We start from the raw sequence: 15,880 nt of genomic DNA on the forward strand, positions 1-15,880 counted from the left end.
TAATGTCACAACAAGTTTATTTTCTATGTCGGTTTGTGGGTGTTTTTCCAATTCATTGAACTTCGTACATTTTCTCTTTTTTTACAACATTGTTTCCTGTTGATTTAAATTCGGACATCACAACGGTTTCATGATGTGATAACTAAATATGGAGCGCGCATGTTAGTTGTTTTCGCATGTTACCACATTTTTCTCAGACGCATTGTGCCCTACCACCTGACACTACATTTAACATTTCGATTAAATTTTGCAAAACCACAATACCCAACAACATTTTCTTTCCTCACCAATACGTACAATGTATGCTGTGCATTTACTATTACACCCAATTCTAATACATTAATATGTTAAAAACATTTTATTGCCTGTTCGTGGTGCTTCACGGATCACATGAAAAGTACATGTGTTATGCATCACGTTAACAACTAAAATGTTTTCCAACTAATTTTTGCCAACAAAAAATTCCACACATTTTCAATCACAAACCTGTCAACTTCAATGTAGCATCCTATATTTTAATTTCTGAGTTCAACACCATCCCCTCCCTAAACACAATGACCACGCTGCAAACCACGTTAATACAAAAAACACTTACGTTTAAATCACCACACATTACGTTCTGCACATACACACTTACGTAACTCAATACGAACGACGATACTTCCAATTACGACCCTGCCTATGTCGTTCAATTGAAACACTTAAATATATTCAACTACACAATCAACCCTAACCACACAACGACTGCATTAACTACTACACATTAAACTACACCGCCACTGTGACATACTATGTACACATTAACCCAAACCGAACCACACTACTTATTGTCCACCATATCCAACACATACACATTACAAATATGTTAACCCAGAAATAACATTATTCACAAATACAATGTAATGAAACACACACAAAATTAATGATCATTATCAACCCTGCCAAAAAACAAACCATAAAGGTTTTGCCCCCTGTTTTTCAAATGTTGTTGTACCGTATTTTTTGTTTTTCTCTAATAACAATCACGTAGCTATCGGACCATTCAAAAACCACTACCACATAATCAAAATAGTTCCATGTTCAACAAAAAAACCAAAACAAAAATTTTAACTAATTTATGCATTTCCACCAAATTAGTCAGGGCAGAGGCCGATTTCGGAGCCCTCTATGTAGATCATTGATGAATGCCTTAACCATTTCTGCTCTAAACGCACTGGCTGTCATCCCATCCATTGAACCTTCGATCTCCACGTTGTTTGCGTACTACCGCATGATGAAGCATACCATAATCACGCAGTCCGGTCTGCCAATTGGCAACACGTGAACACGTTAATCAACATTACCAAACCAAATACATAACTTAACAGAAAATAGAACAAATTTAAACCGAAGTTCAAATATCAACATACGATTCCGGGTGTTGTTGAGGACAATCACCCAAAGCCTCCAACGGTCCGTCGATATTCTCTAATGTCACACCGACAACCGATTGCACTTTTCCTGGTACCTGTTTTGTGTAATCGACGACCCACTGTTTCTGTGTTAGGTAACATGACCCAATCAGTCACACTAAACACACCCTATCACCTTATACGCAACGCACGCACACCCGACACATACATGTAATTACCATTCACTTGTACTTACCACTTTCACCGCTTTAGCAAAATGATCATCTCGGCTGCCTCTACGCGTTTTGATTGAATTGTAGTGTGTCCATGTCCCCGAGTCTGAATCATACACCATGGTTGTCCAATGATTCGCATGGTATATAAGGTAATGGACGTATCTGCACCCAGATGCAGCATTCACGTGCACGTTCAAATAACGGTCCTTGGACGTTACGCTTGGGTTTCTCATCATATCCTACGAAAAATTACAAAACAATAAAAACCCACAACTCCATTGCCCCATTATCCTAAAACAATTACACAAAATTAACAAACAATGTAACACTACACATAATAACGCACACATACTGAACACACACTGCTGTGGAATTAGCACAATTAACCGCTGATACGTTCTGCGAACTTTTTAAAATTTCAGCATATGCGTCAATAACCTAGCAACACAAATTATTCACAAGCTCCAATTACATTAGACGTACAGAACGATGCGCATAACCTTATATTTTTTAATGTAACCCATGTCAATGGTCTAACTGGTGACATTCTCATATCGGACAATATCACATCATACTTACATTCCCGGCAGTCGCCCCCCCATGCACAAGCGACTGGATGTCTTTGAAATTAACATGCACACCATAATCAGTTGTACTCCATATCACAGCTCTACACCAAATCACAATTACGTAAGTACAATTCAAATGTAATAAACAATTTAACAAAAAACCACAATACCTAAAATACCGAACGAATACGTTATGCCCTTCAAATGTGTACACCACCTGCAACAGTTTCTGTTCATCTTCAGCCAACAATTTCCAAACCAGATACCAATTTTTCATTCCAAATCCAGCCCATGTTTTATGCCTTCCCTCGTCGTCTTCAATGTTAATTACATCCTCAGTTGTGTTTTTGCCTATATTGCCCTTATCTTTTGACTGTTTGCAACGCTTCACCAACCCAGGTTACTCGTAATCTTATAACCTCCACTCCCACCTAGCTTTGCTCTTCACATGCCGCACCAACGATGTGATGTTTGGTTCCTCAATATTCACAAAGTCTATTACCCTGTCCACCACACTGCTGCCTGGCCGATCAAGAACATGTTTAATGTTCGAATTGTTTACTGCTGTGGCTGCGTTACTTGTGCCATCAGAATTGCATTTACCTTTTTCCTCCGTCGGACTCCATACCCCGGCACGTAAAGTTGACCCCTGATTTACAACACCATCATTTCTCCCTATCATCACATCGTGCCCACCAACAATGGTATTAACTACATCCACATCGACATTACATGATTCGTTCAATTCACAACTGTTACCTACGACATTGGACGTGTTATTCATCGGACCATCCGTCCAGTTTTCATTACAACACTGCGCAGTGAACTCACACCCACCTTGTCGGTCTGATGATGTGCCCTGACTTTTAGTTGTGTTCCTAGCCAGCTGCGTTACCTCGTGCGCCTCGTACTCGTCAACCTGGTCCTCTAACCGTGCTATTGTTGTTTTCATCTTCGACAAGAGGGCATTCAAACGTGCAATTTTAGCATTCTTTAAACTTATGACAGTATTGAACCCCATACACAAATTTGCAGCTTGTGAACCAAGTTCACGCTCTATGCTCGTAACCTTACATTCAAGTTCACGCACACGTTCATATTTCTGCCTCAATTCTTCCTCCAACTCTGCTACTCTGTCACGTGCTTCACTCATTTTATTGCTACCACTGACTGTTTCTGGATCTGCATCCTTAGCTGGGTGCGTGGTTGACAAATCCAACAGATCTAGGAACAATACTGGTCACCCTTCACCTCCTACAACCATGCCCAATCCATGCTTCGTAACAAACTTACTGCCTCCATTGTCTGTGTCTGCCTCGTCAGTCATTCTGCCTTTCTCAACATGGACCCCTGCAGATGAGTCGACTTGCTAACAGTTAAAACTTGCCTCTGCAACATCAGCACGAACATCTTTACGTGGCACACCAACATTCATCAACAATGGTTGAACGTCGAGCACTTTCCATTCTGTCCTCATACATTCACCACCAACCAATGTCGTACCTACTTTGTACCGTTCAAGAATTGCCCCCTCCAGTTTACCGCATCTTACCTGCCAAACACGTTACAAAATTGTTAACCAGTCCAACACGTACCAGCCAATAAAACCATACAAATCATCCCTCCATGTCATGCCTCAAATTGTCTTCCGCGCGTCAAGTCGACCCCTTTAATTTTGGTTGTCAAACTTGCAATGTTCCATCTATAAAACCGTGGCAGCACACTGTGTCGTTCCGGCTCAATGGCGTTGGTGTGTTCACAAACAAAAACTGCAGTACATCTGCAAATACATTCATGAACATCACATACTAACAAACTAATACAAACATAACAGTCGCTTAAAAATTAGTACATTACAAAAATGACACATTAACTTACGAGTAAAACAACAACACATCCGGTTACCCTTTCCGGCCGATCATGAAACTCGTTCAGTGACGCTATTAACGCGGCACATATTACAGTAGCCTAATCATACAACTGTATCGTACTTAGTTTGTCAATAACTCGGACAAACACCCACCCGATAGACTCTCCGGTCGTTGTGAAAAAAAGTTTCGCACATATATATAACGACAACAGCTTCGCGACGTCTTCCTCGTCATTACGACTATTTCCTTGTAATGCATCGTCCAATAGTTCTTTAATTTTTTTGCACGATATCCTCCCCACAATATCGCAGCAATGCTGAATAAAATCAGACGGTGGCCTCGCCCATGAGCTAAATCAAGCTGGTCCACGCCGCACTAAATGCCAAAAATGAGTCGGATATTGCTTCGATGCAATGGAACGCTTTTTCCCTCAATGTAGAATTTTTCATCCACAGGATTGTATGTCTGCAGTATTCGGAACACTGTCTCATCGTATTTCTTATATGCATTCGGCAATAAGTTGTGTTTGCGGATGGAATTAATCATTGCCCAAAATGGTGTTCTTCGCAGTTATTGTTCATAGGCTTCTCTCAAATTCATTTCTAACATGGTTTTGATAACCCTGTTTATATTAGAACGATACGCCAGACACGCAATGTCAACTACCATTTTCTTCATTACATGGACATTCTGTTTTTTCTCCTTGAATGGTATCTTTCCCTGTCTTTTCACAACAATCGGTTCTGACGTGAAATCAGAATCGCCCACGTCACGTGCCACACCAACACTTTTTTTCAGCGGCGACTGCCTCAAAATCACCCCTACACAAATAATAAACAGCACTGAGAATGAAAACAGCCCAGAGTTGAACAACAAAACACGTACATTCTACACTGTCAAATTGCCATTATCAACAACAAAATGATCACTGACACATTAACATTGTCCACTCAAAATAACATTGTACCCAACATCGTACCAAACACCCCAGAGTTGCACAACAAAACACATACGTTCTACAATGTGACATTGCCATTATCAGCAACATCGCAAAAACAGAGACGTTAACATTGTCCACTCAATATAACATCATCCCCAACATCGTACCCAACATCTGTGACATTGCCATAATCAACAACACCATCAACACAGACACATTAACATTGTCGAGCCAATACAACATCGTACCCAACATCATACACAACAACCCAGAGTTGTAGAACAAAACACGTATATTCTACAATGTGACATTGACATAATCAAAAACATCATGAAAACATATACATTAACATTGTTTACCCAATACAACATCATCCCTAGCATCATACCCAACATCGTCATACAACCAAATATAACATCCCAATAAACACACACCCACACCAAATTTCAAACATGAACAACCAACATAAACACTAGCCACATCCCCACTTAGACTCAGGCCCCGTTTGGGGATTTAATTTTTTAGCCAATTAGTCAAAAAGTTACTAAATTAGTCAAAAAGCCAACAACTCATACCAAAAAGTCAAAGATTCTATTTTCTCTCTACTTTTTGCACATCTTTTCGTAATTAGCCAAAAAAGTCATCCCAAACATACAAATTTTTTTTACCTACCTTTTTAGCCAAATAGCCAAAAAGTTACTAAATTAGCCTGTTCCCAAACGAGGCCTCAGTAACAACATTCCACATTCCCCCAAAACCACAATTCCTCTCAAAAACCAAAACAACAACAACATCAACATTACAACCCCATAATACTGTTCTTCGTATCAAACAAAACAACTTTGAAAATCAAAAACAAAACGGTCAAAAGAAACATATCTCCACTCCTTGATGTTATTCTCAGACGTGCCTTCACGTAACACCGCCTTCCAATCTGCAGTAAACCTTATCGCAAACGCAGTCCGATATCGAAGTGTACGAGGCCTTTTTGCTTCAACCCCATTGTCTTCCCACTGAACGTCACCACCACAACGTTGACAAATTAATTTAGATTAGGGTTTCCGTAATGTAGTGTTACCTCGCCCCTAGACAGATTCGCCTTTCCGATTTCGGATGTAGATTTCCTTCTAAAAACCCAAAATCTTTCCTTCAAATCAAACCTCACCACTGCCGAATAAGGAACTACTAATACAACAGCATACAAAACTGCTGCCCTTTTTTTGTAATTTCACATTACTAAATTACCAATCTTGCCCATTAGTCTTACCACTTACGAGCACAATGTATATGCTCTCAGTGGTCAATTCCCTTACAATGGGACTGTTCGGTTTATAAGAAAACATTTGGGACTAAACAGTGTATAAGTTGTTAATTTGAGATTTATTGGTGCATCACCCTAATTTAAAATGGGCTAAAAATTGAAAAATAACTTTTAACTATCTTTCTAAAATAGCTTTCAGTCTTGGTTTAGCATGTGGGTTGTGATAGATTGGGGCTAAAATAGTCATAAAAAGACAAAATAAACTTTTTAATTCCAGACTAAAAATTGTCATATCTAAATCATAATCCTTTCATTTTTTCTCTTACAAAATTCAAAAAAAAATTCAAAAACGCATCCCAAACGAAACTATGTCAACCCTAAACTTAAAAAAAAATCAAAAAATCAACCCACATTACAAATGAAACTTCAATAGTTCAATTTGAATATGTGTACTCACCACAAGTATATCACTTTAATCATTCGACTTGTCAAAATCTTAAACTCTTGGGTATAGTCCATCATTATAGACAACTACTATTGTTCTGATATTTGCCTAAAAAAGGTGCATTTTTAAAATTATACTTGCGATCCATTTTAAAAAATGTGATTTATTCATGAGCTAAAATTATTAGACTAATCTAAATTTTTTAATATTTATTTATTTGCCTTTTTTGTGTGAAGGATTTGCCGAAAGATATTTAAAATTTTCATTAGGTCATATCATCAAAATAAAGTCTATGAGCCCATTGGCCAAACCTAGATCAATCTAATAAAAAATTTTATAATTTTATTTATTTATTTTATTTATACATGTGATATGCATGAGTCAAATTTCAAAAATTAAAACATGATTCACTATAATATTATGACAAGTGTTATGTCAGTTACTATAAAAAGTTTATAAAATTTACCAATACGACTTTCTTATTTATATGCTTGTCCCATTTTTCATGTGTGATTTATTCTACTATCTAAAATTCTTTTTTATCAAACTAAGAGCAATGTGAAGAGCACCATTTTGGAAACCCTAACAGGGCTAGTGGTGGGGGGTTCTAAGGAATGAGTTGCAATGGGCAATTGATTTGAAAATTATCAGATTGAAAATAGAAAGAGATGTTAACATGGATTAACTCACTAATTTTATTTGTGACAGTGAATACTTCATAGACCGTCTAGAAAAATTTCAAATTTTATTCTCTAGCCTAATTTGTATTGGTTCTACATTTGAAGGGTTATTAATAGTATAACAATGTCCAAAAACAACCAAAATTGCCATTCTCTATCAATTATTGTGGTTTTCCACTATGCTACCACTTTACTAGACCCTAAAACAAAGCTCTGATGTTGCCACCTTAGTCCTACTCCAATAAAGCTATGAACAACAACAGTCTTGACCACTGATGAGCACTGAATTAGTGTATCATGCACTCTTGCATAAAGAATCATCATGATCAAAAGAAACTGTCACCAAATTTTTTTTTTTTTTTTTTTTTGTTTTGTTTTCTTTTATGCACGTCAACAATATTATGCATCTAAGGTGTCCTTTGGGAAGTTGGTTGTCTTTTCGATTTTTTTAGTTATTTTAGTTTGGGCCAAAAAATTTGATTTGGGAATGACTTTTTGGCTTTTTAGCTTTTTTAGCTTTTTTTTTTTTTGAGAGAATAGTGTGATAATTATGGGTTGGATGTGCTGTTTTGTTTGTTGTGACTAAAATAACTTATTGTCTTTTATAGCTAAAATAACTCCAAACCTATCCAAACCCATTTGCCAAACCATGCCTAAATTATTAGCATTTTTACGAGATTATTGTTTTCACCCAAATCACTTAAAATGTACTAGAAAAAAAATCACTGCAAAAGACATAGAATATTGACAAATGATTACAAATAGGTGAAATTTGTTTTAAGAAAAAAAATGGACAAAATACCCTACCACTATTTCTTGCCATGGCTACCACCACTCTCATTTTTTTTTTTTTTTTAAATTTATGAAACAAAAATAAATTCAAAAATTGATTATCAAAATGTTGAAAATAGATGTTTCAACTTTTTTTTTTTTTTTTTTTTTCCTTCACTCTGCTAAAAGAAATTTCACCAAGTGATAAGCCTAGTTTTCTCAGTCAAAATTTCAACTTTAAAGGGACCACCATGAGGTTTGGTTTTCTTGCAGATCATTCTCAAGGTAGTTGACCACATATACACACACAGTTGAAGTCACTAAAGCTTGTACTATACAAAACTAGTTGAATTTTCACTTTTGCAATTGACAATGTCAATGTGCTGCCATCAATAGACATTCCCATCTTCTTTTTGTTTTAGCTTTTGAAAATTTGTTCACTTCAAAACTTTTAAAACAATTTGACTCATATTAGACCACATTACAATCAAACTCTTTCCTCTTTAAAAGGAAAAATTTTATTACAAAGAAAAAATTAAGTGATTAAGTCATTACGAAAAAATCAAAAGAAAAAAAAGAAAAGAAAAGATCTTTATTGACAACTTTTAAAATGTCGCAATAAATGAACTTTTAAGAACAAAATCAATTTGTGTCAAAAAATTTACTTTTTAAGACATATTTTGACCTTAAAAGGGTAATGGTTCATTATTAAATTTTGAATTTCTTCACTAAAAATATAATAGTGACACTTTTAATAACTAAAATAGTTTTGTCTTTAAAGGTGATTTTGTCACTAAATTTGTTTGATTCATGTTGGATTAGACCATCAAAACTTATCACAATCATATTAAAAGTATTTTATGTAATGAATATATTACGGTGGTATACGTTTTTGGACAAACTTCACTTTACCCCCTATAGTTTGAGCAGGGTGTGGATTATTTCCTGACATTTGAATATCACCACATAACCCCCCTTGTCCTTGTGGTTAATGGATTGAAGTGCACAATTAGCATTTCCATTTGACATAACAGCTTGTGTACAACACGCGCCTAATGTGCAAATGGACATAAAAATATAATTTTTTCACATAATTAAATGACTAAAATGCCCTCATCTTCATCATCAATGTCCAAAGTCTACCCTTATCTTCATTATCAATATCCAGATCTAGAAATGTGATGATTTAGGAAATGTGTATTATTTTGTAATGTGAAACTGTAAGTTCATCAATTTACAGTGATGATAATATAATTTAGGAAATGTCATGAAAATAATATATTTTGTGATAATTTAAGAAATGTGATAATTTATACAAAATCATCTCAGAGACGGCTTTGTTAGAGGAAAGGAGAGGAGAGGAGAGAGAGAGAGAGGAAATGTGATGATTTACAGTGATGATAATATAATTTGCACAAAATCATGTCAAAGACCCCTCTCCTCCGTCCCAACCCTCTATGCCTTCCTCAGACGATCACAGCCCCACCGTCGACGTCAAAGAGGACCTTTTTGTCCTCAGCCAGACCATCAGCTGCCAACTCCGCGACATTGCAGCCTTCCTTATCCCCCATTCTTCTCTTCAACCACCACCCGATCCCTCTTCTCAGACACTCGTCGGCATAAGGAACGATCTAGTCGAGATCGGCGATAGTTTCAAGTCCTCTCTCTCTCTTCTCTCTTCTAGCAAAGCAGTCTTTGAGATCTCTAATTGGCCTCCAATTTGTTGCAGTTTATAGATGAAGTTCTGTAGATCTGGATTTTGATGAAATTGTAAATTGATGATGAAAATGAGGGTAGACTATAAATTGATGATTTTGTGATATGAAATATTATTTTCATCATTGTAAAAGTGATGATTTACTTTGTGATTGGAAATGTGATGATTTTGTGTAAATTGATTGTTGATACAGTTTATCCCATGAATGGAGCGAACTGGTCTAATCTCCTCAAGCCCAAGCTCCTCAAGCCCAAGCCCAAATGATCGAGCTGGCGGATATCCTGCAAACAAGTTCAACGGGGAACGGTGTAGTTCCCCAGTGAATCCTCCGACGATCAAGTTAGGAAGAGAAGTATAGTATATGGAGGGATATTAGAGATAGAAAACTTAACCTTTTTCTTGTCTACAACATTCGCTTATGTCCTTTGGTAATCATTTCGCTGTCCCTTCCGACCTGTTCTCCTCGCCGAAAGCCTATGTTGTAGCTTACCTTGCTCAGGGTAAGGGGGTCCTGTTCCGGCGGAGAGGTGTTGTCGTAATAAATGCTGTGATGGGCTGCATTAATGGTGATGTGCAGTGGCAATAACTTTACAGATCTTTGTCCGCTGATGTGGCTCGTCCTTCTCTTGCCGTGTGTTTGAATGTCATTGGCTCTTTATGCCATGTTGGACTCCAGCTGTCCTAGACCTCACCAGCTGGGTTATGCACTGGGCTTCAAGTGATGGGCCATAAGTGATTCGTGGCCTTTATTGGCTTATATATGTCATTGATGAACTTAGGAAATGTGATTGAAACTACCGCAACAACTCTAGGTTCTCTCACACTACCCTTGCTTTTCTTAAACGCACAACTGTTGAATGAGAAATGATAAACAAGGGTTATGCATATAAGGACAAAATAATCTTTTTACTTATACCGTTAACGGTGTTAACTGTGCATTTCAATCCATTAACTACAAGGGGTTATGTGATGATATTCGAATGTCAAAGAGGTAATCCGTATCTAACTCAAATCATAAGGGGTAAAGTAAAATTTGTCATATTTTTTTTTACATATACATGAAACCTATTAAAATATAGTACAAGTAAATGTGTATGAGAGAGAGAGCGCTTTAAAATTGTAACGTTTCAGTTACATAAAATATTTTTTCATAATTAGTGCAATCCCTGCTGCTTGATCTATCTAAGGTATATATGATTTGTATATTAAAATTTTATTTTATTGTAACTTAAAATTTAACTTATTAACTTATTTTTAATCGATAAAAAAATAGCAAAAAAGTTGACAATCTTATCCACACAATCTAAGGTCATGTTTGTTTGGATGGACATGGGCTTAGGATTGGATTAATAATCCAAGAAAATTATTAATCCGATGTTTGGTTAAAAAATTAAAGTACGGATTAACAATCCTTTCGGATATGATGTCCCACATTTGATGGATTATTCAATCCCACAAAGAGGGGTGGGATATAAATTGGGGGATTAGCCAAAGTCTGGATTAACTCTTCAAATGACCAAATTAACCCTCACTATATATCATATTTGTTGATTATTTTATTCTACAAACTTCACTTCTTCGACATCGCAACCTTCACTTCTTCGACATTGCTGTGATGGGATGAGAGTCTTCAAAGTTCATCGCCGAGCTTGAGCCACTGATCACCGATTTGGAGCCACCATTTACAAATCTAGAGCAACTGTTCATCGATTTGGATCCACCATTTGTTGATTCGTTGATCTCAACAAATTTCAGTGAGTAATTTTTTTTTTTTCCCGTCGATGTTCGGTTTGAATTAAGGTGCTATTACATGGTTTGATTTGCTATGAATCTTTGTTTTACATTATTGCTCTTTCTCTCTCTTCATCTTCATAGATCCATATCTAGGGTTATGAGTTTTTCACTCACATTGAAATCTCAGATTTGTTGATTGTGAGTTCATATTGAAATCTCAGATTTGTTGAAATCTCAGATTTGTTGATTGTGAGTTCATATTGTTGATTGTGAGTTCATATTGAAATCTCAGATTAGGCAAAGTTTGGACTATGTTGCTTGCTATTGGATGACAAAGTTGAATGCTATAATACGTTGGTAACTGTCATCAGTGCTGAGTGTTCTTGGGGTTTGAAATGTTAAATCCTCTGTGTTCATACATGGAAATTGCTGATAGCCTTTTCATTTTCATGACATGAAAATTGCTGATAGATAGGTTAGGAATTTGCTGATAGATCCTGTGTTAAATCCTCTGTGTTCATAAATCCTCTGTGTTAGATCCTCTGTGTTGAATCCTCTGTGAAATGATAGATCCTCTGTGTTAAATCCTCTGTGTTCATACATGGAAATTGCTGATAGATAGGGTAGGAATTTGCTTGAAATCGGTTAAATTCATGAAAAGTAAACATGGGCCTGCACTTGCAAGCATGTTCCAGTATAGTGTAGAATTATTTCTAAATAATTATCTAACAATTATTGTTTGAAAAATGATTTCAAATTGATTATGTTTGAGTAGATTATGAGCCATATTTTGTATGTTGCAAACGATGGCAGGTCTCTAGAAGTTGTGGTTCCAATATGAATTGAATAATATTTTATTAGTTCGGTCTAATTTGATTTTAAGATTTTTAAGATTTGATTTGACTCCAAATTTCGTAAGCAAAAATTTGATGATCGTTTTCCTCTTAAATAGAACCAAACCGAATCAAGCTCACTTCTGCTACTTGATCAAAAACATATCACATGTATCACACATCTCCACCACTCTTCCATTTGTGGTTTTGGAAGAACTAAATGGGGGAATGGAATTTTGAATAGTACTTTTTCGCTTTAAAAAATATTCAACATTGTAATTTATCACACATCTTGCACACTCTTTCATTTGTGCTTCTATATTGTAATTTATCACACATCTTGCACACTCTTTCATTTGTGCTTTTGGAAGAACTAAAAGGGGAATGGAATTTTGAATAGTACCTTTTTGCTTTCAAAAACAAAAACAAACAAAAAAGAAAACAATTTTATTTTAAAAATCGCGTATATAATGTCCCGTCATTAAAGCTTAATTCTTCTTCATGGAATAATCAATCCAATTATTAAAATCATGATGTTTATATACCCTACTTTAATTCTAGCTCTCTTTAAGTTCAAGTTTGTAGCATATCAACATTCTTAAATATTGCTAAATGAGGTTGCTCATTGAGACTTTTCTTGTGACCCTTAGCTTTACCAAAAAAAAAAAAATGATACTTAGAGATGTATATATAATCAAGTATTGTCATTTTTGATGCTCTCAAACAATGCATAAATCCTCTGTGTTAAATCCTCTGTGTTAGATCCTCTGTGTTAAATCCTCTGTGTTCATAAATCCTCTGTGTTAGATCCTCTGTGTTGAATCCTCTGTGAAATGATAGATCCTCTGTGTTAAATCCTCTGTGTTCATACATGGAAATTGTTGATAGATAGGGTAGGAATTTTTATTGATTTGAATGGATTTAAAACTGGACTTAGCTTCTTCTATTTTTCTGTTTTCTTTTTATCGATACAAATTAATTGGACTTGGATTTATTTTATTTTTTTTTAAATTAGCAAAAAGAAATATATTGATGTAAAAACCAGTCTGGACTTAGAAGCTATTCGTATAGCCATGTCTGCTTCGCCCTCCGTTGAATAATTATCTGCTTCACTTTCTGTTTCACAAAACAAAACAATTTGATTTACTCTTATATTTCTCCTTAAAAACATATCACTAGTTGCAATTCTATTAAACCAAACCATCCAGCCAAATTGCCGGGTATACAAATGGACAAGGATTCCTAGCACCTTATCGAGGCCAACGATACCATTTGTCTGTTTGGCGAGCAGGGGCCACTCCAACTAGTTATCAAGAATTTTTTAATATGAAACATGCATCAGCTCGAAATGTCATAGAAAGGTGTTTTGGTTTGTTGAAAATAAGATGGGCAATACTTCGTTGTGCATCATACTACCCCATTAGAACTCAAAACCGTATTATCACAGCATGTTGTTTGTTACACAACCTCATTCGTCGAGAGATGCCGGTTGACCCAATAGAAGAGAGGCTAAATAATGACATAGAAGATCAACCTCAATTGGGAGATGATTTTGTTGACACCGTTGAGACATCTAATGAGTGGACTGGGTGGCGGGATACACTTGCAATGCAACTATATAACAATTGGCTGGCTAGTAGGGAGGCATGAAAATGATAGTTTCAATATTTGTAAAAGTACTTATTACAAGTATGATGTAGTTTCATTTGATTTGTACTTGGAACTTGTATTAGCTTGTGGATGTTGAACCATGTTTTGCAAAAATTGTATGGTTTTTGTTGGTGATTGCATATTTTTTAAGTGACGATATTTTTGTCTCATGGATTTGTTACATGCATGTATGGGTATGAAATGTTTTGATTATTAAATCCATTTATGTATTGACTTGTTTTGGAACATTAACAGGTTGATAATCATATAATGGAGACTAACATGCACACTTTTCTTTGTTCTTCTTTGTTAGGCATGGATAGTGAAGTGTCTAGTTCTCGTAAAAAAGTAAAAGAGAAAGTTGATCCGTCAAAACCAAGGCGATTGTGGAGCCCACGAGAAGAGCAATGCCTTATTAATGCCTTGATGCACATTGTCAACAATGGAATGAAACAGGACAAATGCCTTCAAGGCCGGCTACCTTATGAAATTAGAAGAGAAATTGTTGGAGATGCTACCCGGGACAAACCTCCGCGGCACTCCCCACATCGAATCAAAGATAAAGATATGGAAGAAGCACTACAACTGTGTAGCAGGAATGCTTGGTACTAGTGGTTTTGGATGGAATGACACCGAAAAAAGAATTGATGTTGAGAGTGATAGTGTCTGGGAAGCATATGTTCGGGTAAAATACTTTCTTTTAAGTTACTTTGTATAAGTTATTAATTTTTTAATTCATTTTTCTTTAATTTTAAGTTGGAGATATTAATTGAAATTAGTTATTGTAGAGAGAGAGCGATGCGAAAAATCTACGAAACAAAAGTTTTCCGTATTTCGACTCATGGATCCACATATTTGGTAAGGATCGAGCTACGGGGGAGTTTGCTGAAGGGCCTGCTGATGCAGTTGATGCTATAAATGCTGAGGAAGAATTGTTGTTCAATAGTCTTGTAGATGATGACACATTTCTTGAACATATGGGTATTAGTAGTCATATCGGCGAGGGAATAAATTGCTCCAGCTCATCAAGTCAACGACCACCTGAAAGTTCTACAAAAAAGAATGACAACAAGAAGAGGCCTAGAGGCAATGATGATGTAGTGGAAGGGTTGTCTATGATTGCTAACAAGTTGGGTGAGGTATTTTCTGCCACCAATGAAAAGTTGGATTTCATTGGTCGAAGAATGGGTTATGAACATGATCTCGCATCTAAACGGGCAAGTTTGAATGATGAACTCATTAAGTTGCCAATTGCTCTTGATGAAAGGCTAGATGCTTGTGAGATCATATCACAAAGTGCTCAAAAGCTCGACATGTTCTTCAGCTTGACACATGATGACAAACTAAGGTGGGTGATGAGGTTGCTACGTAGGAGTGCTCCATGATAGACTCGTGGCTCTTTTATGTCCTTCTACGTACTTAGTTTTTTTTATTACTCTAATGCATGTAATAAGGACTTGACTTTTTGCTACTTTTTTTTGTTGAACTACTCATATTTTGCTACTTCATGTTACAATATGCTACTTGGAATGCTTATTTTGAAATGATGAATGGTAGATTTATATTTCTACAATTTCATAGTTGCATGATTTTTGATATTTTTTTGTTCGAAAAAAAAGAGTTAAATTTTGTTTAAATAAATGCCTTTTTGAATTTGGGCAGTGAATGGTTGAATGATTAAAATAACAGGGCATATTTTTTAATAATTACTTGTGTATATATGAATTTTATAGTTGACTGATTTTTGATTTTTTCTATTAAAAAATAAGTGGGGGTTAAATT

The 15,880-nt window shown here is 35.9% G+C and overlaps 1 protein-coding gene across 1 annotated transcript; it reads left to right on the forward strand.

Moving 5' to 3' along the window:
- The first annotated feature begins 11,353 nt into the window (after nucleotides 1-11,353).
- Nucleotides 11,354-15,668, forward strand: LOC145788885 (uncharacterized). The gene is made up of 3 exons (XM_082877478.1): nucleotides 11,354-11,635; nucleotides 14,412-14,783; nucleotides 14,887-15,668. Exons 2-3 carry the CDS (start codon nucleotides 14,583-14,585, stop codon nucleotides 15,481-15,483), a joined length of 798 nt encoding a protein of 265 aa, XP_082733604.1. The 5' UTR covers nucleotides 11,354-11,635; nucleotides 14,412-14,582; the 3' UTR covers nucleotides 15,484-15,668.
- The last annotated feature ends 212 nt before the right edge of the window (nucleotides 15,669-15,880 follow it).

This window comes from Camellia sinensis, chromosome 7, assembly GCF_055761805.1.
Source record: "Camellia sinensis isolate YWXY chromosome 7, ASM5576180v1, whole genome shotgun sequence".
Lineage (NCBI taxonomy): Eukaryota > Viridiplantae > Streptophyta > Magnoliopsida > Ericales > Theaceae > Camellia > Camellia sinensis.

Coding starts and splice junctions, on each gene's coding strand:
- LOC145788885 (XM_082877478.1), top strand. CDS start 14,583: ATGAAATTAGAAGAGAAATTGTTGGAGATGCTACCCGGGACAAACCTC. Junction 14,784..14,886: donor TCTGGGAAGCATATGTTCGG/GTAAAATACTTT, acceptor TAGTTATTGTAG/AGAGAGAGCGATGCGAAAAA.